At 46.5% G+C, this 27,845-nt stretch overlaps 3 protein-coding genes across 4 annotated transcripts in view; 2 read left to right on the forward strand and 1 right to left on the reverse strand.

Annotated features, from left to right (window-relative positions):
- The window catches only part of LOC132462664 (solute carrier family 2, facilitated glucose transporter member 1-like), a 10,799-nt gene extending 10,149 nt beyond the window's left edge, over positions 1–650 (forward strand). For both annotated transcript variants that reach the window (XM_060058332.1, XM_060058323.1), the window contains one exon: positions 1–650. This exon is cut by the window's left edge. The gene's annotated coding sequence lies outside the window, so the exon portion shown is untranslated.
- Positions 651–862: 212 nt separating this feature from the next.
- On the forward strand, positions 863–3,262 carry trappc6b (trafficking protein particle complex subunit 6B). Its single transcript, XM_060058698.1, has 6 exons — positions 863–1,178; positions 1,278–1,345; positions 1,526–1,643; positions 1,848–1,931; positions 2,126–2,219; positions 2,525–3,262. The coding sequence occupies exons 1-6, from the start codon at positions 1,098–1,100 to the stop codon at positions 2,554–2,556; spliced, it is 477 nt and encodes a 158-aa protein (XP_059914681.1). The 5' UTR covers positions 863–1,097; the 3' UTR covers positions 2,557–3,262.
- Positions 3,263–3,508: 246 nt separating this feature from the next.
- Positions 3,509–27,406, reverse strand: LOC132462940 (semaphorin-3F-like). Its single transcript, XM_060058732.1, has 18 exons — positions 26,498–27,406; positions 17,752–17,890; positions 13,822–13,982; positions 12,934–12,996; positions 12,345–12,464; positions 11,922–12,015; positions 11,439–11,558; positions 10,573–10,718; positions 10,160–10,274; positions 9,547–9,616; positions 9,324–9,468; positions 8,596–8,818; positions 7,643–7,731; positions 7,156–7,197; positions 6,900–7,057; positions 6,560–6,627; positions 6,198–6,322; positions 3,509–5,630 (listed from the first exon to the last, which is right to left on the reverse strand). The coding sequence occupies exons 2-18, from the start codon at positions 17,867–17,869 to the stop codon at positions 5,199–5,201; spliced, it is 2,289 nt and encodes a 762-aa protein (XP_059914715.1). The 5' UTR covers positions 17,870–17,890; positions 26,498–27,406; the 3' UTR covers positions 3,509–5,198.
- Between the last annotated feature and the right edge of the window lie 439 nt (positions 27,407–27,845).

Here is a 27,845-nt window from a genome sequence, read left to right on the forward strand (position 1 = left end):
GACACAGTTAAACAGAAATGTTTTGACTCTTATTTTTTTATTGCAGTTCTACACATCATGCACTGTTAAAATAAGATTGTATTAAAAGCTTGCGTTATAGATCACAATGTTTACTAGGTAAGCAACCTTTATCCCAGTTCGGAGCACAAGAGAAGACTGTAAAACTGGTCTCATGTGTTTCCACTGGAAAGTAAATTTTCTTGTGAGGTTCACCAAATTAAATTGCATTGACACTGTTGTAAGATTAGTCCCTTAACTTTTGAACAATTCAGCAGTCTCTTTTGCTCTAGATTTAATGGATCATGTATACATCATTTGTATTATGTATGTGTTATTCATCATTTGTATTATTTATTTTGTTTATGTAAAAGAGTAATTCGTTTTTTCATCATCAGATCTTCTTGGAATTTTTCGTCCATTAAACATAAGGAATGTATTGGTATCATTAGGTAAAAGCTCTTGATCAGCACTTTAAATAGTATTGGTTTTTGCTCCTAGTAATCATGATCACAATACGTTCAATATCACAAGATTTAACCAAACAAATTGAAAAAATGTTAACAGTAGGTTTGTGTTTATTTTTTATATAAAAAGTTGAAATTGTGAATTGTTGCTTTTTGCTTTGTATAAATAAAGTTCCAACAAATACAGCCATCGATGTGGTCGTCTGATACTTGCATGAACATTATTCCTTATAAAACTGATTCATTAATGCAGCAGTCGATGGCTTCTGAAATTTTCTTTCTTAAATATACAGTTTAACTGATCAATTCCAATAATGTAAGTATTGTTATTCTACAAAGCGTATATATTTTCGTCAACCATATCAAACAGGCAATGATACGGCCTTTCCGGTCGTGTTTCAATCAGGACCCCTCCAGTCAGATGTTTATTTTGCTTTCTACAGTGAATTGTTTCGTTTATGAGAGCTAAACATGACCTCTTATTACGTCCTACATTGTATTTAAAAACATGTAGTCTTACCGAAGGGCCATATCAACCTTCGGTATAGCTGTCATTCAGCATTGATCACTTTTTACGGGGACACTTTCCCATCTTCTGTGACGTTAGATCAGACGTTAACATCAGCCTCTCAAATGGCAGACGAAGCACTTTTCCAGTTTCTGCATAGTGAATTAATACAGTACATTTATAAATCTGGTGCAAATGGAGAGACGGTAAGAATCTCTCGGTATTATAAATAAAGTACATTTTATCATTGCCATTGGCGTTTCATTTTGGCTACTGACATCTATGTTGGTTTACTGTCTCCGAAGGAGAATGGTAAAAACATCACCAAATTGGAAGCAATGGGATTCAGGGTCGGGCAAGGACTCATAGAGAGGTAAATCATTCTGTAGTTCAGTCAGCTCTATACGGTCTATGATGCCAACGGCAAATACTATAAGACTATAATACTTGGATATAAGACCAGTTTGGACAACATCGTAGAGGTACCTTTTGAATTGAAGTACTGGATGCATCACTACATCCATTGTATTTGAATGTCTCCCTGGTAATATAGGTTCACCAAAGAAACGCCACGCTTTAAAGACGAGCTGGACGTTATGAAATTCATCTGCAAGGACTTTTTGACTTGTTTATTCAAAAAGCAAATTGATAACCTCAGAACCAACCACCAAGTGAGTCCAACTTTACTGTTCAAGGGAAATATGATCAACAAGAAAATTATATTCTAGAACATTTGAAACACTCGTACATTGGACACAGGTTTGTTGTGAAATGTATATCTGATCAAGATAAACGTTTTCATTATGAATGACGTTGACAAGCTCCCTTAATAGCCACAGATCTGTATAAAGCAATGATACTCCTCTCCATCCCAGGGAATCTACGTACTTCAAGACAATAGCTTCCGATTACTCAGTCAGCTGTCAGCTGGGAAGCAGTATTTGGAACATGCCCCCAAGGTGAGTGTATTCAGTTCAAATATCAGTACACCATGTTATATCCATTCAAACAGAGAGCATGAAACTGCCATGGAAAAGTCTTGGTGTCATAATCAAGGCCTTTTATACAAGATTGTTGAAGACTATACATCTTATACTGACCAAAAAAAACGTGTTAAAAAAACGTATGAATGTAATGGTGTTGCGTGTTGCAGTATTTGGCGTTCACCTGTGGTCTGGTGAGGGGGGGGCTGTCCGACCTTGGATTGAAGAGTGTGGTCACTGCCGAGGTGGCTGGCATGCCTGCATGTAAGAAACCATGGCAACCTTTTAGTTCTTGAGCAGCAGCCTTCTAAACTGTTCTAGTATGTTATTATGATGAAGAACCATTCCTCGGACAGAGTTGACTTCGTAGGCTTGTTTAATAACAAGCCTACGTGTAATTCTCTTAATTGTAATAATAAAATCTTAATTGTAATAATAAAATCATTAATTCTTTATTATTTAATTTTGTATTCATCGAATAAGCTACACTAGCAAGTGTTTATAATTTAGAATAAATTAATAAATCCGGTTTTGTCCGTGATATTTACTGTACGTGTGTGTCTGTGTAGGTAAGTTCCAGGTTATGATCCAGAAGGCGTAGCGTCCGCCGAAGAAGCAGCATCGATGTCCACAACAGAGCCTCACCCTGCCTATACAACCTCACTGTGTCCATCTGCATGCAGGGTCCTCATGCATGGGGCCCCAAGGGGCCGCTCGCAGTAACAGCCATTACTAAGGCAGCAACATACTTTAAACTAGCTTGCCTGTAGCTACACCCACTCCACCCCCCCCCCCCCCTCCCTCCTACTGGGGTTTCATGTTGTAGCTTGTTTTAATGCTAACGAAGAGTAATTGCAATATCCAACCCGGAAATCAGAGTAATTTGCACCTAATCTTTTCTTTTTCAAGATGTGTCATTTTGTTTTTAAGATGTTGATTTAGACTAATAGTTAGTTAGTGATCACAATTAATTAATGAAGCAAGTTAATTGTACAAAATACACCGCTTACGTATGCAAGTATTCATGTAGGAACAATGCTTTATAAATGATGAACTCAATATTAGCTTAACGCTTCAAAGTTGCAGTTATTCTCTAAAGGGCCACCAAAGTATTTTATCCAGGTGGAAGAATGGAGAGTGGGATGCCAACAGTGGGATGCCAAGTCGCCAACCACTCTCCCCTCTATGTTCCGCCACCTCTAAGAGTATTGATCGGAAAATGTTTTATGTGATCTTCATGAATGAATATGATTTCCTTGAGCATCACTGCACAAAGGTAACAGAGAAATTAAATTAATATACAAATACACTGACTAAAATGTATGTTATTTCGACCATGGCCTGGGTGAATCGTGTAGAGTTCAACTATGTCCTTGATGCCATACCTGAAGTCATTGCCTCTCCAAAACGCCCAAACTTCCACAACCTGGTTTCCATGGATACCGTTCTGCCGAGTCAGAACATGGCACAGATCTCAGCGACCGACGATTTTCTGATTTGAAACATTAGTTACATATCGTCAACGTTAATTGTAACTCCATATAGCCGAGTAGTTTTGTAGCATTACAATGTTTATTGAAATTACAATAATTGTATATTTGTGACAGTGGTTATGAACAAGTGCAGAGAGACACACATAGGTAAAACCAAAACATTGGATATCTTGAGTCAGCTTAAACAACAATTGTACGACCCATATCGTAACATACTGATCCACTCACGTAATGTACTATTTATTATGAACAATATGGCTTAAGCCACTACGAGCACAGCAACCCATCAAGCATTACACAGAATAGTATGTAGATCAACTACAAATAAAAAAGCACAACACGTTGATTGAAAGTTCAGTATCTAGAAGAATGGCAAAACACAATAAATGTTCTTATTTGAATAAGAAATCAAAACACCTCGTTTGGAGATTGTGTCACCAGCTCAATGCAGGGATGACCTTCTATCCCATAATATTAGTAACAGCATCCTCATTGAAACATTTAAAATTGTTGAATAGTTGTTAATTATTACAGAAATTATTTTGACAAGCCACACTTTTTTTTTACTCCCTCCATCATTGCCCCTGTACAACTGAGTATTTTTTTTAATGTGTAATAATATAACATTATTTTCTTTTTATAAAAATAGGTAGACTTAAAAATATTTCCATTTTGGTAAAACTTAAAGAAATAGGACTCTATTCGTCATACTAAATGGTCCATTAAAACAAAGCACAAACAAAATCACCCTTATTTTAAGTAATACAATATAAAATATGTTCCTTTTACATGCTTAACCCTTGATCACTAGTAAATGGGGAAAGAATATATTTCTTTACAGCTTCAACAAATGAAGGGGTGAAGTTTTTTTGTGCAACAAGTAAACGATTACTTGTGAGTACCTCTTTAGTCCCTTTACATTTTGTTCCCATGTGCAGATCCCAGCAAGCCACATTTATATTACATGAACGAAATATGTATATGTCGTTTGCGTTAAAGGTGACATATTATACCACCAGGTGTGTGATTAGCCGTTACAAGCGGTTTCGAAAATCGGCCTCTTCTGAAATCACAAGTAGGCGTGTCCACCTAGATGTGTGCTGGATAGAGCAGTCTACCAGCCTACCCAGTGGACTGTAGCAATCGTTGCACATCTATCCATCATATATCTAGGTGGACACGCCCACTTGTGATGTCAGAAGAGGCAGATTTTCAAAACGGCTTGTAACGGCTAATCACACACCTGGTGGTATAATATGTCACCTTTAAATCTCATCTTCTCTTATCATTGTTAGGTGTCATTTTGGAAAAATCAGTGGTAGCATGTGTGCATTCTTGATCAAGCCTGAACTGTACGCTGTCGGACTAGTGATAGCTGTGTGCTAGCCATGCGCTAGCGATGTGCTAGCCGTGTGCTAGCCATGTGCTAGCCTGAAGGAATGAGAGGGCGGGGTAGTAGGCTGCTTGTGGGGGAGGAGGAGGTTGTGGTTACAGCCTGCGTGGGAAGGAGGAGGAGGAGGAGGAGGAGGAGGAGGAGGAGGGGGGCGTGGTTACAGCCTGCGTAGGAAGGAGGAGGAGGAGGAGGAGGGGGGCGTGGTTACAGCCTGCGTAGGAAGGAGGAGGAGGAGGAGGAGGAGGAGGAGGGCGTGATTACAGCCTGCGTAGGAAGGAGGAGGAGGAGGGGGGCGTGGTTACAGCCTGCGTGGGAAGGAGGAGGAGGAGGAGGAGGAGGAGGAGGAGGAGGGCGTGGTTACAGCCTGCGTGGGAAGGAGGAGGAGGCGGCAGCGGCAGGCTTGCAGCCGGAGCCCCCGGCCTCGGCGTGCCGGCGGTGGGTGCGCTTGGTGCTCCGCCCGGGGCACAGCTCCTCCAGGTAGGCCCGGCAGTACTGGCCGATGAGACGCACCTCCGCCTGGGAGGAGGCGGCGGCAGCGGCGGCGGCAGTCCGGGGGTCGGCGCCGGCCGGGGGCGCAGCCTCGTGCGGCTGGCGGTGCAGCGGGGGCACGTCGGTGGCGGTAAGCGCCTCCACGATCTCGCGGTCCAGGATGCGCAGGGCGATGCGGGCCACCGTGTGGCGGTAGTTGTTCTCCGTGGCCTGGCAGTGGTAGACCCCGGCGTCCGCCTGCACCAGCTCCTTCAGCAGCACGCCGTGGCCCGTCTTCAGCACCTCGTGCTCCCGGTTCAGCTGGGGGGGGGGGAGGGGGTCGGGGGGGGAGGGGGGGGGGATACACGGGACACATTCTCATTGTGGATCCAAGGTGGTTAATTGTCACATGCACAACAATTACAGTCTCAGGCTCCTTCAACAGCGCAATATAAAGAGAAAAAGTACAATCTGGATGCATGTCATTAAAAGGGGCCACATTATACCACCAGGTGTGAGTGTGATAAGCCATTACAAGCCGTTTTGAAAATCTGCCGTTGTCCGCCGAGTTGGCTGCTGGATAGATGAGCAGCTACAGTCCACTGGGTAGGCTGGTAGGCTGATCTATCCAGCACACATCTAGGTGGACCCGCCCACTTATGATGTCAAAAGAAGCCTGATGCCCAAAGCGGCTTGTGACGGCTAATCCCGATCACACCTGGTGGTATAATGTGGGACCTTTAATGACATGCATCTAGAATGTACTGACGGTAAAAGGGTAAAAGCCTCTTTGGGTAAAAGCCTCTGATGTCCCCGGTGGTAGTGAACGGGAGAGGATGCTTTCAGTGCAGTCTGTCTGCGGACCGCCGTGCCACCGGCCCCACTCACCAGCTTCCTGCGGCCGTCCTTCTGCAGCAGCCACTTGACGCTGGCCTGCGGAGAGCGTGGCTGGCACTCCAGGAACACGTTGCTGCCCTCCACGCCGAACTGCACCGCCTCACGCAGACGCTTCTCTACCGGACGCACACGCACACACACACACACACACACACACACACACATACATACGACACACGTCTCAACAAGGGCTGTTTGAATCATCGTTTTGCATTACTGTCTCACTCCTGTCGTTTTCCCGTCGATTGTTTCTGTCAGATAAACTGAATGCGTTGGGTTTGTGTTTTGCTTGGATCCAGACTTCCTGTGCGGCAGTGTGTTTCTAGAGTGTGTCGTCCCTGCGGTCCCGGTACCTTTGGTGTTGAAGCCTCGGCACTGGCTCAGGGGGTCTCCGTGCTTCACGTCCTGTCTCCTACTGCGCCTGAGGAACGCGACAAACAAGACGCTTTAGAAGACGGTGACCATTTGTAGAATGTCAAAAATATAATTCAATTTTTTTTGAGAATTTTTAAAATTGTACAATTCTAACATTTTTCAAAAAATCTAATTTTCCCCAAAAAAAATAAAGTTTTTCTGTTTTTAAAATATATTTTTTAAAACCAATAAATGTATCAAACAATAAACTCAAGGCGTGGAGGTGATGGGGAGCTCAAGGTGAGCCCCTTTGGACCGCGTCGGTGTTTGACCCCTGACCTCTTGGCCGAGGGGGCGAAGGAGGCGCAGGTCTCCCCGTCCCAGGCGCAGTAGGGGTCCCGGGCCAGGCAGCAGTCGGAGCAGGCGCGGCCGTACACCCCGCAGCGGTGCAGGGACACCTGGGTCAGGCCGCGGTCCGACGTCACGTACAGCTGTTGCTGCACAGCAGAGGCAGAGGGAGACGTGCTGAGCTCTGGTCCGTGCGATCCCTGGAGAGGCGCACGCTGAACGTGCTGAATCTAAACGTGTCCCTTACCCGTTTGGATGAAAGCCTCATCGTTTTGATCGTCGTCGGAGTCTGTAGAGAAAAACAACGGGGACCGGAGTGAGGGTTAATAAGCAGGAGTTCAAGATAATAATAATAATAATAATAATACATTTAATTTAGAGGCGCCTTTCAAGACACCCAAGGTCACCTTACAGAGCATATAGTCATCATTCAAAACTATGTAAAACAGACTAGGAATAGATAAATAGATAGAAAAGATAGATAGATAAGAACTATATTTCATCCTATACATGAGAAATGTACTTATTACAGCAACCCATGGAATATAAAAAGATGCAATATTAAAAGAGAAAAAAGTTATGGTATGTCCAGCATACAAAAAGAAAGAAACAGTGCCATGCCATACATGTACACGACTAAGTGTTACACAACAGTTGAGGTTAAAAGTTAGCCTCTTAGTAACGATTGTGATGTCCTGTTAAGAGTGACGGTGAAAAATAACTGACGGCGTTACCCTGAACACCTCCACCTCCTCCAGGATGAGCTGCTCCGTGCTGCTGGCGTCTTTGGGGAGAACGATGACCTTCTGCACCGTCCCCCGATCTGGAGAAAGACTCTTTTAGCCGTGTACTTCTCCACTGCGACTCTACACAACAAGTTAGATGTCCAACATAATAAACAGAACACGGAGCCTTAAACTGTCTCTCGGATCTAAACAGTGCTTTAAAACCCAAACCCATGATTGCCGGAGATGTGATACTGTCATTATGCTAACTGAGTATAAGCAAAGCACATCCGTAGCAAAGTGAAATACGAGAAACAAAATCGTTTCCTGTTAGTTGAAACCTTGTATAGTCATTCCAATGTTATGGTATTCTCAGCATCCGTTGTAAGTCACTTTGGATTCAAGTATCCACCAAATTGAAAGAACATGTGATATTCAAACAACTATTTGGACCTTGCCAAATACACAGAAAGGCCTTAAAATGCTTCTGCATGTTCTGTGTGAAGCCTTGGTGCATGCCATACTACAATGTTACACACTATCTTTTAAGGCCCAATCCCATTTCTACCCCTTACCTCTCCCCCTTGTTTTGAAGGGGGAAGGGTAAGGGGGAAGGGGAAGGGGAAGGGGAAGGGGAAGGGGAAGGGGGAAGGGGTAGAAATGGGATTGGGCCTAAGTATCAATCTCTGCAACATGTGCAATGTGTTGCAGTTTGGGGCGGGGCCACCCCAACCAGTCTCTCCCTGGGGGCGGGGCCACCCCAACCAGTCTCTCCCTGGGGGCGGAGCCACCCCAACCTGCCTCTCCCTGGGGGCGGAGCCACCCCAACCAGTCTCTCCCCGGGGGCGGAGCCTCCCCAACCTGCCTCTCCCTGGGGGGCGGAGCCACCCCAACCTGCCTCTCCCTGGGGGCGGAGCCACCCCAACCTGCCTCTCCCCGGGGGCGGAGCCACCCTGACTCACCTGTTCCCAGGAAGAGCACCTCGTACTTCCCGTCGGTGGCGTCCACGATGTCCACGGCGATGGAGGTGAAGCGGTGGTCCCCCGCAGTGCTGAGCACCAGGGGCCGCTTGTGCAGGGGGTACACGGGCTGGTACATGAGGGGGTGCGCCCGCACAAAGTTCACCGCCTCGTCAGAGAACTCCTTGGTGGAGCGCAGCCCCGGGGTGAACGTCCCCCCGGGGCACTGCAACGGAGACACACGTCAACAACAACAACAACAACAACAGCCACGTAAACACAACAACAACGTCCTCATCAACAACATCATCGTCGTTGACGACAGCATCATATTCATTCACGGCATCTTAATCAGCACCGACAAAAAACAATGTCAGTATCAACCGCAAAATAGAAAACATGACGTCAACAACAACCTGATGATGACAACGACAAAGTCATCAACCACAACGTTAGACCCACATCATTTAAACATCCACACAGAGGTGACAATAATAACAAAACAACAGTGCCGTTGTCGGACACCAAGAAAACTGAACTCAAACCTAAATAAATGAGGTGAATCAGACGGGGCAACACGCTGAACATTTGCTGGTTTATGTCGTAGTTTGTTTGTGAATTTGTACCGCGATAGTAAGCACTTCTAATCTTGGATCTTCAAAAGAGATAAAATGCATGGCTTAGCGTTAACACAGCAACAGGGGACCACCGAGACTACTGCAGGGTCTCACCGTGCCGGGACGGGGGTAGGGGATCTTGCCCGTATAGGGGGTCCACTGGTAGTTGTGTCCGTGTTTGTGAGAGAAGGGGCCGTTGAAGACGTTCCTGATGTCGGACATGGCGTACACGCACACCGCGGAGCCTTTAAACACCGACCTGAACCAAAAGGACACCGCAAGTAAGAAAAACACATCTCCTTCTATAAACAGGCGTTCCTGTTCCTGTCCTGCTTACCCAGCCGTGGCGAACACACCGTACACAACCGGATTGCGGGCGTCTTGCGTGGGTAGGATGAACACGTCCCCTGCAGAGGTTATGAGATTCTGTGTTATAAGGAGCTTCCACTCAGCTTCTTAACACTGAGTTTACACTTTATCATTTATATTTTTTAATACCGTCTGTTCGTCTGGTCTTGTGCATACTTTAGCATTTAGTTTAGCATTAACCTTAGCGTCTATTTTTGTTTCGTACTTTGAATTTCTATTGTATTGTATTTTTATCCTGTGTTTTTCTACTCCTGCTGGGCTGCTGCAACAAATAAAGTACTCCAACGGGCGATTAATGAAGTTGTATCTAATCTAATCCAAATAAGCCATTAAAAGGAGAACCAAGCTCCCTGTCCCATCCTTTAAATAGGTTTTTATTCATGCTGGGTTTAAACGCCCCTCAACCCAGTTTAATTAAGCAGAGGATGAGTGCGACCCATCAACTCCATCGACAATGACCGGGGAACCACATCAGCCAATCGGAGGTAATGCATGCAATAGCATGTGTTAACCTATAGAGGGAGCCCTCTGATGCAAACCAATCTGAAAGCGGTTTGGGATTCCTTTAGTGGTGGACCTACTCAGCTCGTCGAAGTGCGTCTCCACCCCGTCGCCCCCGGTTACAGAGCACACCAGCCGCGCCTTCAGGAAGGTGGTCCACTTGTTGACCAGCGACCTTTGACCTCCGTCGTCGTTCTGCAGATCAAAACCAGAGGTCAAGGTTGATTCATGGTGGTTATATCTCAGACTATCGTGGTGCTCAGGTTTTGGGGGTCAGGCGATTAGGGCTAGGTGGATGGTGTTCAGGAGTTAGATAGGGTTAAGTGGTAAGCGGTTTGTTTTGAGATGACGGGTTAGATAGTTAGTGTTAGATGGTTAGGAGCTAAAGGATTAAGTTAGGAGGTTAGGGTTGGAGGTTAGGTAGGAGGTTCTTCACCAGAGAGAAGTGGCCCACCATGATGGGGTTAGGGTTAGGGGGTTAGGGGGTCCTCACCAGACAGACCCGGCCCACCCGGGACACCATGATGGGGTTGTTCCCCCCGGTAGAGTCCAAGCTCTTCTCCCTGAAGAAGAAGTAGAGCTTGTCGTCGTTGGCCTGCGTGCTGTCCGGGATCTTTTGGATCTTCACAAACACCGGCTCTAAGGGTCAGAGGTCAGTCCATAGGAGGGGGAGGAGGGTTGTGAGTGAGTGAATGAGTGTTCATGTAAGAGATGATATCGATACTAAGTTGGATCCTTTTTTGATTTTATGGCATTTATGTTGCCCTTATGTACATAACATTAAAGAGAGAGACCGGGAAGCAGCTTGTAGAAGAGATGGAGCTACACAGCTAGCATAGGAAGCGGGAATCGAACCCGGGTCGCTACAAGGCACACTGCCTCCTTGGTTGGGGCACTAGCGGGTAGAGCCAGTGAGGGTTGATCTTCATTGTAATTATCCTCTAGAATTGATTTACAAAGATGTGAATACTTGTCTTTGACACCATAATAAGACTACATGCCTTTGTTTTCTTTGAATTACACATTTTATTTTTTCATTTTATTGTATGACGATGTTTCTATGTGAAGCACTTTAAGTCTGCCTTTTGTATGAAAAGTGCTATACCAATAAATTAGTTTTTCCTACATAAAGACTAATCTATATCCAATCCCAATCCAGAGGCAATCCCACACCATCCCTCATATTTTATCATAACATGTACATGGGTCTGGTCGGGTCGGGTTTGGTCTGGTCTGGGTCAGGTGTGGATCTGGTGTGGGTCTGGTCTGGTCTGGTCTGGTGTGGGTCTGGTCTGGTGTGGGTCTGGTTTGGTCTGGTCTGGGCTGGGCTGGACGGTGTGTGTGGACGTGGGGAGCTACCGTTGAGCCAGCGGGAGTCGTACTGCTCTGTGCGGACCGCGGGCCGGTCCCCCAGCGTCCTGAAGATAGCCGGGTCCGTCCCCATGAAGTCCACGTGGACCCCCGCATACAGGTTACCGTCTATAGGCAATGAGAGAGAGAGAGAGAGAGAGAGAGAGAGAGAGAGAGAGAGAGAGAGAGAGAGAGAGAGAGAGAGAGAGTGTTAGAAAAACAGAACAAAACAGAGAGGGAGAGACACAGACGCAGAGACGGGGACAGAGGGTGAGAGACAGAGAGGCAGAGAGACAGAGATAGAAACATAAGAGAGACAGAGAGAGAGAGAGAGAGAGAGAGAGAGAGAGAGACACATAAGAGCGAGAGAGAGACAGAGACAAACCATGGGATAGGGCTTGTTGCTAGGGTAACAATACAGCGTTTTGAGACCTGAAGACAAAAACCAAGGAAAGGCCACACATCAGAGTGACCGAAAAGAGTGAGACTGACTGATGAGCGTGGCGGCGTTGGCCCGCCGGGGGTCGTACGAACACTTCCCCTTCCCAGAATCCACCTGGCCAGGAACCAGCCTGAACACGTAGTCCTGGAGACGGAGAGAACATGGCCGTTGTAGAAGTAGTAGTTACAAGGTTAGGGTTATCATTATTTTATAAATCATAGTTATACAGGAAGAGAGAAGCCAGAGGGGGGGGGGGGCGGACGTAACCATGGAGACTGCTGCATAACATGTGTATGAAAGATGAAATAACCTGGTTGACGGCATGGGTGGGGAAAAGCCATGGTTGTGTGTGCGCGCGCGTGCGTGCGTGTGTGTGTGCGTAGGCCTTTGAGTGTGTGTGTGTGTGGGTGTAGGAGTTTGAGCGAGTGTGTGTTTGTAGACGTTTAAGTGTGCGTGCGTGCGTGCGTGCGTGCCTCTGCCCTCCAGCCGCGGTTGATGAAGGTGCAGACTGGTTTGTAGGCGCCTGTCCCGCAGGTGTACAGGTGGGTCCGGTTCCAGGGCTCCATCAGACGCACGAAGTTGGCACATTCTCCCTGGTCCAGAAACACGGTTTACATTCAGAATGATGCTATTATATTTATAATCTAACATCCAAAAGAGCCAAGATAATGGTGCAAGTATTAAGGAAGAGGATAATAAATGAAAATATAGAATAGAGAAAGAAAGAACCGCTTCCTGTAGTTAACCTGGACTATGGCTGAATCAATCCCTGAAGAAACACTTTTGTGTGGAACAATACGACCGCTGGACAACTTCTGGGACTATTTTCAAGATTAGCATTATTTTTATTTAAGAGTACATCAAAACAAAGAAGACAAATACAAAAAAATGTAATATACATACAAATATAAAATACAAATTATATGCAAAAATATGAAACAGCATAACTGTTCAACTGAAAAGAAAGTTCCACAGTAAAAATGCACATAATTACCTCTGATGTGGCATATCAAAGCGCACAGTGAATGACATGAATATTAATGGAGTGAAGGACGGACCGACCTGCCCCCCCTTCCCAGTCATCCTGCACTCCGCTTTCCTCTCTGCAGACGCCGGCCAGTGGATCTGGGGCACGGAGAGACACACAACCTGGTTCATCTTCATGATCAACCAGAAGGCAGGTTCCAAGAGTCGTGACAGACTCATCGGGGTAATATCCTTTGGCTTTTTCTTGGCAAACATTTTCTACAATATTATTATTATTATTATAACTTTATTCAAGACACAGAAGGTCCATATAGACAGCACACTACATATACATACACATATATATATACGCATATAAATACACACACACACACACACACACACACACACACACACATATATAAAACAATATATAAACTAATCTCTCGCCAGAAATACCTTGCGGGTAATGTGTTTGTTTGTGTTTATCCCCCCCCCCATCGCACGGAAGTGACGATTCTGTCGACCAAACAACGGACGGCGTGTGTAGCTCCACCTTTTCGGCGCCCTTTCATACCGCTCTGTACCCCAACGGAGGAGTACCGAAAATAGGAGTGACTTCTTTGGGACCCTGCCCAACTTTCGGCGGGGGGAAAAACACCAACATAAGCGAACCGCGTTGCACCGAACCGATCCGCGGCGCTCGTTGTAAACGAGGCATGAGTGAGGGCGGTTCTCAACGGAGCGGAGGCTTACGATGAGTGAGGGCGGTTCTCAACGGAGCGGAGGCTTACGATGAGTGAGGGCGGTTCCCAACGGAGCGGAGGCTTACGATGAGTGAGGGCGGTTCCCAACGGAGCGGAGGCTTACGATGAGTGAGGGCGGTTCCCAACGGAGCGGAGGCTTACGATGAGTGAGGGCGGTTCTCAACGGAGCGGAGGCTTACGATGAGTGAGGGCGGTTCTCAACGGAGCGGAGGCTTACGATGAGGGGCTCCTTGTTGACGTTGTGCATGTCCAGCGCCACCAGGTACTCCCGGCAGCCCAGGTAGAGCCGGCCCTGGTCCTGGTCCATGTGCAGGATCCTGTAGTCGCTGGTGTTGAAGGAGAAGGAGAAGGGCCGGGCCGTCCGCGTCTCCAGCAGCTCTGTCCACACGGCCACACAGACCATCACAAACCATCATCACCATCACAAACCATCATCACCATCACAAACCATCATCACCATCACAAACCATCATCACCATCACAGACCATCATCACCATCACAGACCATCATCACCAACCATCATCACCATCATCACCATCATCACCATCACAAACCATCACAAACCATCATCACCATCACAGACCATCATCACCATCATCACCATCACAAACCATCATCACCAACCATCATCACCATCACAGACCATCATCACCAACCATCATCACCATCACAAACCATCATCACCATCACAAACCATCATCACCATCACAGACCATCATCACCAACCATCATCACCATCATCACCATCATCACCATCACAAACCATCACAAACCATCATCACCATCACAGACCATCATCACCATCATCACCATCACAAACCATCATCACCAACCATCATCACCATCACAGACCATCATCACCAACCATCATCACCATCACAAACCATCATCACCATCACAGACCATCATCACCAACCATCATCACCATCACAAACCATCATCACCATCATCACCATAATAATAATAATACATTTAATTTAGAGGCGCCTTTCAAGACACCCAAGGTCACCTTACAGAGCATATAGTCATCATTCAAAACTATGTAAAACAGACTAGGAATAAAAGGAAAACAGGTTAAACATGAAGAAGAAGAATAATTAATAACACTCAAAGACGCCTAAAGACGCCTAAAGTGAAGTGGGGACCTCACTAACCTCACAAACCATCATCATCATCACCAACCATCATCACCATCACAGACCATCATCACCATCATCACCATCACAAACCATCATCACCATCACAAACCATCATCACCATCAAACCATCACAAACCATCATCACCATCACAAACCATCATCACCATCAAACCATCACAAACCATCATCACCATCACAAACCATCATCACCATCACAAACCATCATCACAAACCATCATCACCATCACAAACCATCATCATCATCACCAACCATCATCACCATCATCACCATCACAAACCATCATCACCATCACAAACCATCATCACCATCAAACATCACAAACCATCATCACCATCACAAACCATCACAAACCATCATCACCATCACAGACCATCATCACCAACCATCATCACCATCACAAACCATCATCACCATCACAGACCATCATCACCATCATCACCATCACAAACCATCATCACCATCAAACCATCATCACCATCACAGACCATCATCACCAACACAAACCATCATCACCAACACAAACCATCATCACCACCATCACAAACCATCATCACCATCATAAACCATCATCACCATCACAAACCATCATCACCATCAAACCATCATCACCAACCATCATCACCATCACAAACCATCATCACCAACACAAACCATCATCACCAACACAAACCATCATCACCACCATCACAAACCATCATCACCATCATAAACCATCATCACCATCATAAACCATCATCACCATCATAAACCATCATCACCATCACAAACCATCATCACCATCACAGACCATCATCACCATCACAAACCATCATCACCATCACAAACCATCATCACCATCACAAACCATTATCACCATCACAAACCATCACCAACACCGCAAACAACATAAACCATCATCACCAACAACATCACCAGCCACCATCACCAACCCCACCAACACCAATACAGACACCACCAACAACAGCATTACATCATCAACAACACAGCCACCAGCAACACAACACCAACACAACCACTACCAAGAACACAACCACACTGCCATAACCATCCCAACACCACCACCAACACCACCACCGCTATGGAGAGGAATAGGGAGTTTACAAAGGGAATGAAAAATGGACTGTTGGTTGAACTCTACACTAACCGTAGCAAATGAACGTCCTGGAAAGAGGTCAAACATTTGACAATAACCATAAATACTGCTCATAATTTGCAGACACATATTAGAAATGCATGGGAAATGTTGGATGTTTGAGTTTTCTTTTATAAAATAGAACCGTCTATTTGATAGTAATGAAATATCCCCCTCACTGTATTGATAGTTACATTGCATAGCCATGAACTACTTAACATTCATTCTACATGAGGCATGTGACTGTCTTCTCAGGACAGCCTTCAGCCATGTCCTCCGCACGGACCCGGGGAGGCGTGGCCTAACGGCTGCATGTGCATCATGGATCAAAAGACAGAAGCCACGGAGCAATCCCAAACATGGCGGCACCGCGGGGCGCGTGGGGTAACCTTTTGTTGGCGGTGAATGTGCACGCGTCTGTCGGCGTGACGTCTGCCTAGAAAAGGCTCCCATTCTCAGGAGCCGATCCAAACTGGGATCCATCCTGAAGATCAACCGTCTGCTGGCCAGGGTTAGACGAGGGTGTGGACACACACACACAAACACAATCTGTGTGTGTGTGTGTGTGTGTGTGTGTGTGTGTGTGTGTGTGTGTGTGTGTGTGTGTGTGTGTGTGTGTGTGTGTGTGTGTGTGTGCTATTTTTTGACATTAAAGTGAAAGGGACTTCCCAGTACAAGGAGTCCATCAAAGGTTGGCTCTCCGCTACGCCACGGGGGCTCGAACAGGCGAACCCTGGATTGAAAGGCGAACACTCAAAGTGCCAACCCCTAATGACTGCAGTCATTCAGGTTGGCAGCTCCAGCGTTTTGAAGGCAAATTAAATGGAGCGAGGTGGGGGGGGGGGGGGGGGGGGGGGGGAGCAGCAGCTCAGGATTTTCGGGAGCTGGTCGTCTGGCAACAAGAAGGATGCTGGTTCGATTCCCGGCTCCACCTAGCTTAGTGTCAAGGTGTCCCTGAGCAAGACCCCTCACTCTAATTGCTCCCCAAGAGCTGTCTGGCTGTTTCCTTGGTTGACTGTGTGTGTGTTGTGTTTATGGGTGGATGCCAGGCACTAAATGTAAAAGCGCTTTTAGGGTCTGCAGGATTAAAGTGTGATATAGAGGCAGTCGTCAATGTCTGACAACATCGGTCAGACAGAGATGGAGCCAGATGATTCTGCGGTCTTCGGTTGGACTTCATAACCGGCTCATCTCCAAACCGGCATGGTTCCGGAGCGACATCACCTGCTAAAAGCCTACCGTGCCGTGGTCGGGGGCAGCTGTCTCCACTAAACACACTGTCAGTTTACACAGTGCATGGAAAACAAGCCACTCACATTGGGCATTGAGTTTCATACAGCCGCGAACATGCCGACAGCATATACATTAACTGCTGTTCATGTACATTAACAGTGCCTGAGATCCTCGGGAGAGAGAGACAATTTGAAGATGGTGGTTGCAAGAAATATGATAAAAGACCGTTTTTTCAGAATGGCATTGATTGGTGCCAGATGTCAGAAGTCCAACCAATCAGAAAGCAAACGCAAGCTGCAGTTTGAGTACTTTGGGTGCTTGATTTACCTTGATGATTTGATTTTAAATATACTTTATTTATTCTAGATTTTATGGTGTAACGTATTGTACGTTTAAAATTGCTATATTCTTTAAATAGTTTACCCTTGACTTGCATAAGAATTTAATCTCCAGCAAAACGTTGTATTATACTGTGCATTTGATGATAAAACCCTTTGACCTTGTGAAATACACATGTTTCAAAATTGTTTTAATGTGTACTGGGTCCTCCAGTGTGTTTGAATGAATATCATAATAATACCCTGTTTTCCATCATAGAAGGAGAAAAGAATCCATCTTACCCTTGTAGGACAGATACACCCTGGGGGCTGCCTGGAAGTCACCATGGCAACAGTACACACAGCATCCCAAAAAGTACAGGAGAGAGGGGAGAAGCGGGGGGACGTGGCCGGTTGCCATGGCGAGGAGAGCAGCGTTTCCCTTTGGGGATTAAAGGAGAAAGGTTAAAATCAATGTAGATCTAGAGATACAGAGACACCCGTTGTATATGGTTGAACACTGAATCTAAAATAAAAAAAAAGGGTCAATATTATACAAAAAACCTCCCTTGCCTTTTCTTTCTACCCTAGGCAGAGTTAGAACTGACACTCCTGATGTCGCAGAGTACATCCAGTGACGTCATTATTAACAAACAATTTAATCGGATTGAGTTGGCATTTCCCTTTCCACACCTGGTTTCCGTTTTCTTATTCCCGAATCAAGGAATAAAAGATTTCCTGAACTTGTCAAATGCATGTCAAATCTGATCCATTTCTCTGATTAGCATCACCAAATTTGGTGCGGAACGGTTTAATCAATAATATCACAGCTGGGGGCTGTTTTACCACAGAAGCAAGCGGGCGTGAAGGCGCCTCAACTGAAACACCCCATCAATCAAATCCTAAAATCACACCCCACCTTCTATTTTGCCCCTCCCGAATCTTTTCACTTGAAAGACTCCTGAGTTTCCGAGCCTTGACGGAGTCCAACTCAGTCACCCTTTCAACAGGAAGGCCGTAGCCCAGCGAGTGTTAGCATCTACGTAAGGCTTAGTCAGTGTTGCCCTCTTAACCAGCGCTTGAGGAAGATCACACCAAACGTTTACCTCCTTCTGGTAGGATGAACCACTCACGCAGTGCTTGAAGGGTGGTAGGGGAACAGCGAGAGGGCTGAGTGTGTGTTAAGTGTGTACTAAACCCTCACAGCGGTAATTACAAGCCGCAGGTGACTGCAGTGTGATATTGTTGGCCCCGGGGGGGAATGTTTGCCCGGAATATAGTAAATCCTTCGGCTGGGCTGGAGGGATGGGCAGCTAAATGACAGCTTACACCGTCCCGGCTCGGAATTACAACACGAAGGCAGGCAGGCAGGCAGGCAGGCAGGCAGGCAGGCAGGCAGGCAGGCAGGCAGGCAGGCAGGCAGGCAGGCAGGCAGGCAGGCAGGCAGGCAGGCAGGCAGGCAGGCAGGCAGGCAGGCAGGCAGGCAGGCAGGCAGGCAGGCAGGCAGGCAACACACACACACACACACACACACACACACACACACACACACACACACACACACACACACACACACACACACACACACACACACACACACACACACACACACACACACACACACACACACACACACACACAGGGGGAGAGATACGTGCGGAGAGAGACCGACAGAGGGAGAGATACGTGCGGAGAGAGACCGACAGAGGGAGAGATACCTGCGGAGAGAGACCGACAGAGGGAGATACGTGCGGAGAGAGACCGACAGAGGGAGAGATACGTGCGGAGAGAGACCGACAGAGGGAGAGATACGTGCGGAGAGAGACCGACAGAGGGAGAGATACCTGCGGAGAGAGACCGACAGAGGGAGAGATACCTGCGGAGAGAGACCGACAGAGGGAGAGATACCTGCGGAGTGAGACCGACAGAGGGAGAGATACGTGCGGAGAGAGACCGACAGAGGGAGAGATACCTGCGGAGAGAGACCGACAGAGGGAGAGATACCTGCGGAGTGAGACCGACAGAGGGAGAGATACGTGCGGAGAGAGACCGACAGAGGGAGAGATACCTGCGGAGTGAGACCGACAGAGGGAGAGATACGTGCGGAGAGAGACCGTCAGAGGGAGAGATACCTGCGGAGTGAGACCGACAGAGGGAGAGATACGTGCGGAGAGAGACCGACAGAGGGAGAGACAGACAAGACGAGGAGAGAGACAGAAGGAGAGAGAGAGACACACAGACAGACAGACAGACACACCGAGACAGAGAAACAGTTCCAGACCCGTCATCAAACCAGGAAGACTAATAGCCGGTGGTTAACACAAGTACTGTGTGCAAACTAAACAGAATAATCAAAGTGCTGGTCGTTACCTAACGACGGATGTTTTCCCTTTGGGTGTTGCCTGTCCGTCCTCCCTCTAACATCAACAACTTTGTGTTGTGCCATTTCAGTTAGCTGGGGATGTTACAGTTTTACGAAATAAAGCATCCACTCCTCAAACACAACACAGTCCAACGCACTCTGTGCTATCTGGAACACACTGTGCTTCAAGCGTCCTGTATAAACAGAATATAACGTTTTTTATTGATATCATCATCATCATAATCGTTCCGTCTTAGTTACAACTACAATGTGTTTTACCCCACAACTCCACGACAAGATCAAAGCAGAGAGAAAGTGCAAAGTGTTCCAATAAACATGGCTTAAAGTCTGAACAGTGACTGCAGAGTAAACATTTACAGAATTGCAGAGTGACTGTGGATCGCCAAGTCTTCCTCCGCATGATTTCAGCTTTGCAAAAATAATAATGAATACAACATAACTGTGGTCAACCAACTCATTGTCACAGAGACAGGTCATCAGGCGTTATTTAGGATCTCTCCCTCTCTCTCCCCATGTTGAGTAACACAAATAACTTCCTTGAGTGCGGCAACTGAGTCGTCTTTCCGAGCGAAGCGTGTCGCGTTGCTTCCACAGTGAATGTACGATACTATGTTGTGCTATAAATTCCAGCTGACGCCATCGTCAGTAGTAAGAGCCAGGAGAAGACGAGACCGGGATATGGTTTCATAGTCTGGCCATGTCAAATAGCTTTTCTTGTTATATATTTAAAAACATACGTCATTGCATTATGACATTATTATGAATCATTATTATAGGCAAGAAAAACCCTGGATTGACCGATATAAAACTATAAAATCCTGAAAGGTTAAAACAACTTTCACATTCAAAATGCAACTGTAAACGATTTAGACAACGAAAGATGTACAATATAAATATACCATCCAAAATCTAAAGGTGAAACAACAAACCACTACCAAAACCTGGACAATAAGGAACCAGGACTATGATAAAGCTGGACTATCATAAAGCTGGACAATAATGAACCTAGACTATCATAAAGCTGGACTATAATGTACCTGGACTACAATGAACCTGGACTACAATGAACCTGTACATCAATGAACCTGGACTACAATAAACCTGGACTACAATGAACCTGGACTACAATGAACCTGGACTATGATAAAAGCCGGACTATAATGAACCTGGACTATAATAAAACCTGGATTATCATGAAGCCGGCTATAATAAAGATGGACTATAATAAAACCTCCTGGACTATAATAAAACCTGGACTATAATTCAACCTGGACTATAATAAAACCTGGGTTATGATAAAGCCGGCTATAATAAAGCTGGACTATAATAAAACCTGGACTATAATAAAAGATGGACTATAATAAAACCTGGGTTATGATAAAGCCGGCTATAATAAAGCTGGACTATAATAAAACCTGGACTATAATAAAAGCTGGACTATAATGAAGCCGGCTATAATAAAGCTGGACTATAATAAAAGCTGGACTATAATGAAGCCGGCCTATCACAAAGCTTGGCTGGCTTCAGGGGGGTCTGCAGGGCTCTCTATGTCCCGTGGTGTCTGAGCGACCCGAGGGCCTTCAGCGACGGGCTCTCCCCACACAACAGGACAAAAGCAGGGCGCAAACGTCACCCCGTATTCATGCGCGTGGTGGTCCAAAGCCCCCCACCCCACGCCCTGCCAAGGCTTGTGCCTGCTTGTAAATCCTGCCCCCAGAGATCCCAGTACCCCCCCCCCCCACACACACACACACACACACACACACACACACACACACACACACACACACACACACACACACACACACACACACACACACACACACACACACACACACACACACACACACACACACAGCAGAGGCCCTATCATCGTGGCCAAGGCTGCACCACATGAGCAGGGGTCCATTAAAGCAAGCTTCACCCCTGCTGCCCGGCCGCACAAATCTCCCTGGCCGCCCCCCCTGCCCCTGCCCCCTGCCCCCCCCCCCCCCCCCCCCCCCCCCCCCCAGCCCATGCCCCCTACCCCCCCGACCGTATTGTGACACCTGTTTCCCTGTGCTTTGCACTCGTCATTTGCACAATAAAGGCGTCATTCCTCTCCCCGCTGCTACAGTTATTCTCCGTGCTATTCATACGCTGCAGCTGTTTTTGATGGCACCCCCCCCCCCCCAAACAACCCCCCCCCCCCCCCCCCCCCCCCCCAAACAACCCCCCCCAACCCCCCCAAATCCACCCCCCCCCCCCCCCCCAAAACCCCGTCCCGCACCCTTCCATCGGGTGTGGTGACAAGAACCCCCTTTTTCCTTCATGTTGTGTTTTGTGTCTTACCGTTTGATGCCCCTCAGCCTTAGCAAAATGAAACCCTACAACCAGAGGGGAGAGAGTAGGAGAGAGAGGAAGGGGGGAGAAGGGGGGAGAAGGGGGGAGAGTAGGAGGGAGAGAGGTACGGCTGCTGACGCGAAATATGACAAACCGCTGAAGAACTACAGAGCTAAAAATAAACAAAGAAGGCCTTGGGGGGTAACAAAGGGATGAGTGCATTCCAGATATGGGGCACCCCTGTCATGTTCCACCCCCCCCCCTACGCACTCCTACCCCCCCCTACGCACTCCTACCCCCCCCCCACACTAATAACCACCTGACGAACAGAGGCTCTGCCATTGGTGGCGATCCAGGAGCCGTCCAGAATTGGGAGGGAGGGGGTTCATGTCCTGCGGTCGAGAACAGCTGAGGGAGTATCTCTCCTCACATGGTGTCGTTGACGCCAGCGGACAATAACGCCCGCCGTCAAAGCCGCCGCCGCCGCCTTGGGGGGGGGGGGTTGGGGGTGAGGGATGGGGGGGGGGGGGGGATTAGGGGGTGACATTCTGGCGTGCGGAAGCCGAGCCGCGTCTGCTTTTGAAGAGCGTGACGCGCACGCATGCTTTATGACCTCGGCGCAAACGCTGCCGCCGTATTAATAGTACGTAATAAGCCCGTAAGATGGACACACACACGCGCACGCACACGCACACACACACACACACAGGCGGACACACACACAAACACACACGCACACACACACACACACACACACACACAGGTGGACACACAAACACACGAACGTGATCTTTGTTTCAAACAGTGACCTTACTTAGTACAGAAAAATCAACTGATCCAATTTTCTTACGTTTTTTTGATCAATCACTACAGACGATATCTCGATCGAAGAGCATGCGGCCAATGTATGAGATATGATCTTCTAAGATACGTGGAAATAGTTAAAGTTATCTCCCTCTGACGAATAACGGTTCTCGGTTTTGTATGAAAAGTGTGTGCATGGCCCATGGTTTCAGACAGCTTCAGGGTCCAAGTGATCATGCATTTAAGATCTCATTATCAGACATTATCGTCAAAGCTGCTCTAATGTCGGGGTGTCTTTAAACCAGGGCTGGCAAGGGCAGGAGGAGACCGCCTCCATCATCCGTTTGTACTCTCTGCCGTCTGACAGCAGAGTGGAGTGGAAACAAGGTTCATGTGTACACTGTACACGCCTTCTGTTGGTCACACAGTGCGTAAGCTTGTGTAACGCAAACATGGGAGTTTACTACAGGGTTTATTACTCTGAAGAATGCTTATAGCCAAGAGCAAAATACCGCTCAGGGTAGTAACCAGCAGCGAGGTTAAATGACCAGACCCAAGTCACGTGACAGCGATGGGTGGGAAGAGAGTGCGCTATAAGATGGGAAGATGTGGCTGTGAAAATAGTGAGGAAAAAGTGATGTCTGTAGGATATACTTTCAATTAAAACATGAAAGCAAAGTCCCAAGTAGGGTAATGCACTGACATGTTTATCCAACCCATCTTGAAATGCTGCTACTTTAAACTTTCCTGCCCTCAATGGGAATTGTATCCTCAAACGTCATGTCATGTTAATACTGTACTCTACCAGCAGAGTTAAATAGACTACTTAACAATATTTAACTTTCGCTTTTTTAATGTCTGGAAGAGATTACAGCCATTCTGCTGAAGCAGGACATTCACAAAAGGGATCACACTCACCTTCACACGGTGAAGGTGGATCAATAACTAGAGGAATTATGTTTATGGGAAAATATTTGCTGGTCTAAATTACACATTCAGTGTGAGTCAGTGAGTGAGTGAGTGAGTGATGGAATGCTCTGTGGTTCTCATAGTACACACACACATTCAGTCAAGAAAATGTGCTCTCATGTATATCATTCAGAGGGTAAAAACATACATTTCAAGAATATTTGGCACATAATGTCAATTTTAAACCAAAATCCAAACCAAAATTTGAAATTCAGTTTTGAAAATGCTTTTAAATATACATTTGTCAAGGCATGGGAAAATGTTTAACAAATGTTATCAGGCTGTCGATCTAAACATGCCAACATTTGTAGGGTATTACTGCTTGAAGTCAATAACTAAGTAACATTATTCGTTTTTATTTATTTAAAACAAGGCATTCATTGATGACATTTTTGTGGTGGGCTGTATTGTCAAGACATAACACACACACACACACACACACACAAAGCCGTTAGCTGACCCCTGATGCCACACTTACACAGGTAGCCATGGAAACAGGTCTTAGGGGGGCCGATGTGTTGTCAGCCCCCCCCCCCCCCCTCACACACACACACACACACACACACACACACACACACACACACACACACACACACACACACACACACACACACACACACACACACACACACACACACACACACACACACTCTCCTCAGTAAAACACGCTCAAGGACGATTCCCCAGGACGGTGTGAGGCTACTATGTAGTTTAATATAGAGGAGGTCTTTAACACGAATCACTTCATTGTTGTCAAGGCTTCTAAGAAATGGGCTTTGTTAAATGACTCGAATGAACGAAAAAAAACGAAACATCTATACATCAGAATATCAGAAGCGCTGCGCGGTCTTAGAGGCAAAAGGTCCACGACTCCTCGTGAATCTAATCCCACGTGTGGAAAAGTGTTTTGCGCGGAGGCCAAACGAAGAATGTTAATCTCCCGCCGCCGACAAAGATGTGCTTCGTCTCCGCACCGGGAGAACGGCTGCCACGCCATGTTATGCTAACCCAAAAGTGTGTAAAGCACATCAAGGAGCTGGCGACACATACAGTAATCCAGCTGGCAGCGCTCCAAACCAACTCCACCCAAAGTAATTCCCTCATAGCCGTCAGGAGCGCTGCCTAAATCCCAGGATTCACCGCGGACCCATTAGGTCTCATGACTCGTAGGGGGGGGGGGGGGGGGGGATGGCGCAGTAATTAGGCCTAGATGGTTCCCACACAAAGGCTCCCGGGAGCCTTCAAGATAGGCCCGATCCCCCCTTAAACCTCCCCTTGAGGTGGGTTGAGCCCTGCTCGAGTTGGATCACGCATCGAGCTCCACACTTCTCGGACATCCTTTATTGGGGTAATGTCAAACTGACCAAATCTCTGACGGTCTCGGACTATTCGGAGACCTTGCCTGAGGTTCTGACCCCCAGATAGGGTGGGCGCTGTTCGTTTGACCCGCTGGGGGGCTAACCATGCCGATGATGTGTCTATCAACATCTCAGGTTCAATACCAATCTGTGGTCCTATGGCACATGTCAACTTCTTGCTGTTTAAACACACTTTCTCCTCAGTCTTCACTGTCCTGTCCATGAAGACACACAGCTGCAGAAAATGTTTGACACATTAAGGTTCCCCACGTCAATTGAAGAAGGAATTGAGTTTATAGATGTTTTTCCAGTCGTAAAACCACCACAACTTTATTTGTTTATGATTGAATTGTGTGTGCCAATTTAGGAATAGAACATTTATAATCTGGCATGTTGTAGACATACTAAGCCTGACCACGAGTAAGACTCAAGTACACTTTCTCTAAGCAGCTAACTTTATCACTTGATCTTAGCCCACAAGTCTAACTTTTCCTATTTTAATTATGGGAGAATGCCACAAATCCCTCTTAAGGGCATGCTTTTTCTGGTTTGTGGGAATCTGTCTCACTACAGGCAGTGTGTAACAAAACGTGAGAAGTGAGAAGGGATGAACCAAGGTGAACTGCGGATCGCTGTTTTCCTATAAATAATAGGCCTATAAATAATGGGCTTTCATCACTGCTGTTTCTTGTTCATACCTTATTCTTTGAGTTGACAGATCAGTGGGCCGTAGGGCATTCATCACATTTTTGTTCTGTTTTCTTACATTTTTTAAACATTATGCAAACAAAACCAAAATATCCCTCTGGCATTTTCTCATGGCCAAGTTGATAAGAAAACGATGTTCCTTTAATAGCCTGAATAATAAACACTTCAGGCTTCACATCATTACAGGATAAATATTACAATAAAAAAGCTATTCAGAGCAAAAAAAAAGAAGACATTTGAATTCATCGCTTATCTTATAATAACAGGCAAACATTTGTAATAGCCCTATATAGTATCCTACAATGTAAACAATAACAACAATCTTAAGTCAGAGGCCAAACACGTTTCATTGTTCCATCACTAGGTTTGATATGTGCGTAGGAATAATGTAGGTCTACTTGAGGTAAAGTCGACAGGCCGAAATAAACCATGCAACGACTGTTAATCGTGCTCTAAACAATGATGATGGATGGTTCAGGGCTTGAGGTATAAATCAGAAACTCACTTCAGAGCGGTGAGCGGGTCTCAGCTCGGGGTCTGCAAGGATGCGGTGCCTCGTACCTCCGCGTTAAACCCGCTCTTCGACGGTTCCCACCGTGAACGCACTCAACTTTTCCTCCTGTCCGCTCTCCTTATCCACTTATCAACCCGGTGGTCCTAATCACGTCACCGTCTCGTATTTCCGAAGTCAAAAAAAATAAAAAAATAAATGTTGGTTGCCAATTCGGAGTAATAAACCTTTTTTATATATATATAAATATATAGCGTCAAACAGACTCCTTCAACCCAACGTGTGACACGTCCAGAAGTTCCGCAGCATGTCCGCAGGTGTTTCCACACGAACACTTCTCCGCACTTCTTCGTCTTTCTCCATGACACCCCTGACTGAAACAAAGCGAGCTCCCCCCCCTCTACAAATCGGGAAGAATCAAGTGGACCGTAACCATTTAACCCTGTCCGTGCCAGGATGAGACGTAATCCTGGAGGGTTTCTCACACCATGCCTGGGATGGGCAGGGCTTCGGGACCCTGACAGTTCACAGCTACACTAGAAGCCATTTAACTCCGTGGAGGGGGGGCTTTTTTGTTATGGCTGTCTAGAAGAAGTTTCCACATTATTGTGCAGTCCAACACAGCCTGTCACGCCGAAGAAAGGACACCTCGGGCCGGGGAATGCCAAGAATCTCCGGGCGAATGAATGCCCTTGTCTATAGACGTTGATGGATGGACACTGGACTGGTACACAAGAGTACAGGAGACCGCCCCCCCCCCCCCCCCCCCAAAAAAAGCTTTTGTTGGAATCGCAGCATGATACGATTAATGAGGGAAAACACAGGAGAATGACTTTAGGGATACGCAATGCAATACTTCAAAGTCCATCATCCAAACGCAACAGCGAGCGACACTGTAACGCCAGATCGGTTTCCGGCAGGACACTTGAGGCTAATTGATGCAGGTGTGTGCGGCACATCGATCCTGTGGACGTGTCAATCAACCACCTTCCAATCAGGATTGCGTTTCAATAACCGTTTTAATTTTGCAGTCTGTCATTATATAGTTTAGGTTCCCTGCAAAACGGCTTTATAGACTGACAAATTAGACCTTTATCCATCCAAAGATAGCCAAAGATTAGCCATTTTATTTACTCCACTGAAAGCATTTGGGCATCCAGTAGTATTGTACATGTTCAGTATTGTATTATTTTCTAACAGAATGGCTGGTTGCACTCGTGAGCTCTGTTTAACACAGGGTTGTATCGTTTGACACAAGTAGGCCTATTTTGAGACATAGCTTTAGGGAAAAAGGGATTGTTCTTAGTAGGTGCCCTTGAAACACAAAGCCTTGTATTTAACA

Source organism: Gadus macrocephalus, chromosome 1, assembly GCF_031168955.1.
Source record: "Gadus macrocephalus chromosome 1, ASM3116895v1".
Lineage (NCBI taxonomy): Eukaryota > Metazoa > Chordata > Actinopteri > Gadiformes > Gadidae > Gadus > Gadus macrocephalus.